This window comes from Poecilia reticulata, linkage group LG3 (genome assembly GCF_000633615.1).
Source record: "Poecilia reticulata strain Guanapo linkage group LG3, Guppy_female_1.0+MT, whole genome shotgun sequence".
Classification (NCBI taxonomy): domain Eukaryota; kingdom Metazoa; phylum Chordata; class Actinopteri; order Cyprinodontiformes; family Poeciliidae; genus Poecilia; species Poecilia reticulata.
The window spans coordinates 26,213,047-26,216,295 of NC_024333.1; the positions used below are offsets into that span (position 1 = coordinate 26,213,047).

General features: G+C 38.6%; 1 protein-coding gene across 3 annotated transcripts in view; it reads right to left on the minus strand.

Moving 5' to 3' along the window:
- thsd4 (thrombospondin type 1 domain containing 4) overlaps positions 1–3,249 on the minus strand; it is a 45,658-nt gene that overhangs the window by 19,566 nt on the left and 22,843 nt on the right. The window contains exon 1 of one of the 3 annotated variants that reach the window (XM_008405529.2): positions 653–839. The exons of the other annotated variants lie outside the window; for them this stretch is intronic. Within the exon in view, the coding sequence (XP_008403751.1) occupies positions 653–724 (72 nt within the window). The 5' untranslated portion in view covers positions 725–839. Of the gene's footprint in view, positions 1–652; positions 840–3,249 lie in introns of those variants that run through there. 3 annotated transcript variants of the gene reach the window in all.

Here is a 3,249-nt window from a genome sequence, read left to right on the forward strand (position 1 = left end):
TCATTGCTGTGTGTTTTATTACCAAAATACAGCAGCATACCCAATGAAGCCTCAATATTAAGTAACATTTGTCACCAAACAGATTTTTACATAAAAACAGATCCAGTGGCTGTTAACAAGCGGTGCCATTGTCGAATGAGGTTGGGCATCCTTATCATGACCTTGGTGCTTGATAGGTTCACATAACAGCCTCAGGTGTCCCACAATGCATTTATTCTTCAGCAAACACAGCTCATCTGAGCTGGTATCATGAGTACATTTGTTAAGCTCCAGGATTCASTGGCTCTTCCAGTTGGAGAGAAATATAATCCCACAAGCAGCCAGTGAATGTTCTGTGGAAAAATAAACAGCTCAGAGAGCAAGGAGAGCCAGAATCAAAACAGCAATTCTGTAAATGCTTCCACTCAATAGCTGGACCACAGGATCACAGGGTTGCAATAACAGACACTGTCCAGTATGTTTATAACACTAAGAGCCTGGCAATAAGCGAGGATTCATCTTGGTGCGATGCATACGACACCAAAACTTCCAGAGCCTCCAAAACAATCTCACCCGAAGCAATGCCTCAACTGTTATAATCAGACGCTGAGCGACAATGGGAATCCCCCGTTCTCCCTCAGGTTCCTCCTGGACCCAGCAGAGGTGATCCTACCTGCGACCGCGGYTTCCCCTGCACACGCACGTGGAGGCAGACAAGCAGCAGCAGAGCCACTTCTGACAGCATCCTCTCATGTGGCCACAAAAATGCTCACGAGTCTGATGGCTGCTTCCGTCTGTTTCTTCCTCGCCTCTGTCGCTCTGACAAAGCCAAAAAAAGAACCTTCTCACTCCAGAAGTGATCTCTGCAAGCTACTGCCGTAAAATGAGCAGGGGGAGGTGCAGCTGGGGGATAAAGAGGGGTATTTTCTTTAGAGCAGAAAGAGTAAAATCAATTGGAAGGGAGGAAAATACGTGTTACAGTCACTCCTGACATTAAATTGGAATTCAGAAAGGAAGCTATGTGGAATTTTTCCATATGGGATGAAAGGGAGGAAGGAAATTTTAGAAGCATAACCTCAGCAATTAAAATATGTGCAACTGGCTCGTGGCCAAGCTATCTTCAGAGGATTCAAACMAATGTAAACTCTAAATCAGAAATTATCTTTAAGGTTGTTTCTCATTCTATGAAAGCAAAACACAATAAAGATTGTGTTAAAAAAGGCAAACATGCTAAAAAGGTAAAACATATTTCTGTCAACACATAAGTAAAACATTGATTATTTCTGCCCCATAATGCAGGCAGTTAAAAAAAMCCCATAAAAATCACATAGCTTACCAACTGCACCCAATTTGGTCCACAACATTAATTCTTAAAAGTCAGAGCAATGTAAACTTAAATTGTCCCTTGATCCAGAGATCAAAGGCWACTTTCAGCTATAACAGTAAATATAAACTCCCAGATTGCAACAGTAATAACACTGTTCGGTGTAGAGGTTGTTTGTGGATGACAAAGACACCTCGTTACCTACTTTGNTAAGCTTAGATTTTGATAAGGAAGAAATAAAAGTCAGTTCACTTTGCCACTTCCATCTGCCTCCCACATGCTGAGATGCTGCACAAATTTAACTGGTTTTAATGAGMAAGAGTAGTCATCTCTGTCTTTCCTTCAAGTCAGCGCTTTATGATTCAGGGTGAGCATTTCACCCTGACCAATAAACAGTGCTACCAGTCTTAATGTGAAACATGCTGTACTGTGCTTTTCTTGTTGCACCTAATTGTTTGGAATTCAATACCAAAATTTTTATTTATTTTTTTATTTTTTTTTACATCAAACAGATACCAGACTTAATGCAAAATGCAGTTTTCAAATTCTGTAGAGTAATTTTGGTCAGCTTCTTTTCAGAATCGTTTTAAGACGGTTTTCAAGAATGAACATCATTTTCAACGTCACACAGAGTATCTCAATCAGCCTCAAGTCCAAGCTTTGACAAGGTTGACAAGGTCAGCCCAGACCATGACTTTTGTGATTCTAAAAGCAATTCAAAGTCTGATTTTCYGRTGAGYTTYATATCATTGTCCCCCTGAATAAAAGGAGCCACACTTTCCAAAAAGGTTCCACTTTTATGAAGTCAGTGCAAAGAATATTTTCCTAAAAGTTAGTCTGGCACTACTCACACCAACTTATAATAACTTTGTTTCTCATCTGATCTTGAAATTCTCTAGCTTTCCTTTTTTACTTTGACAAACAGGTTCTATATGAAAGCTTAATTTTTCATGGTTGGCAACAAAGACATGCAGTGTCTTTCTCTAAAAATTTATTCAAGTGAATTATTAAACAATACAGCCCATTTACTTTTGGGTAGCTTTATCTAAATAAATGCAATCCTTATATTAAGACAACTTCTTTGTTGTTTTGGTCTGATATTAAAATTTCTTTCATTATCTGAAACAAATCCTTAAGGGGCAAAAACATTTCACTGGACAGTATGTAGTAAGTAGACCACTAAAATAAGATCTTATGCTATTGGAGATTACAGATTTTATTCAGATATTCACAATTCTTTGTATAAAAATATAAGAAAAATGTATGGTTTTAACTGTCATTACCAAATTTCAATCTGAGTGCAACACAAATTGATTCAAAGCTATCAGAGAAAAGTGCCAAAACTGCATATAATTTCACAGAAGACATTATATATGATTTTTTAAAGTATTAAATGAGCCCAAAAATACAACAAGACATACTGTTTAGACTTGTTTTGCATCTACAATTTGTAAGATAACTCACACATTTATTCAATTTGCTCCTTTCCCTCAGATTTTAGTCCTGGCTCTGGTATAATGGAAACACTAACTTGCAGACTAACAATGGTCTACAACCACAGCACAAACCCAGGTTTGGTGTTTTGTGTAGCAATCATCCAACCTTCTGTTGTCCACAACAGAGCTTTGTTCAAAATCAAAACTGAGGAATGTTRAACCAAAYGRCCCGCTTTCACAAAACACAAACAGGCTGGGGTTCATTAATGGAGAACTCACAAGACATGAGCTGAAGACAAAACAATTGCAGCCATGATTCCAAATAAGTCACAAGTACTTTGAGTGCCGTTTTAAAGACAAATAAGTTTCCCCCCCCCTGCCGGTGTCCTGCATGCTTTCCTGAGTACACACTGTGGGCCATTTACCTTTTTGTAAGAGGAGTCTGCAGGAGCGGTAAAACCTTTTCATCCCAACAGTAAAACAAGACGTCATCCACACCACAGACTGTCC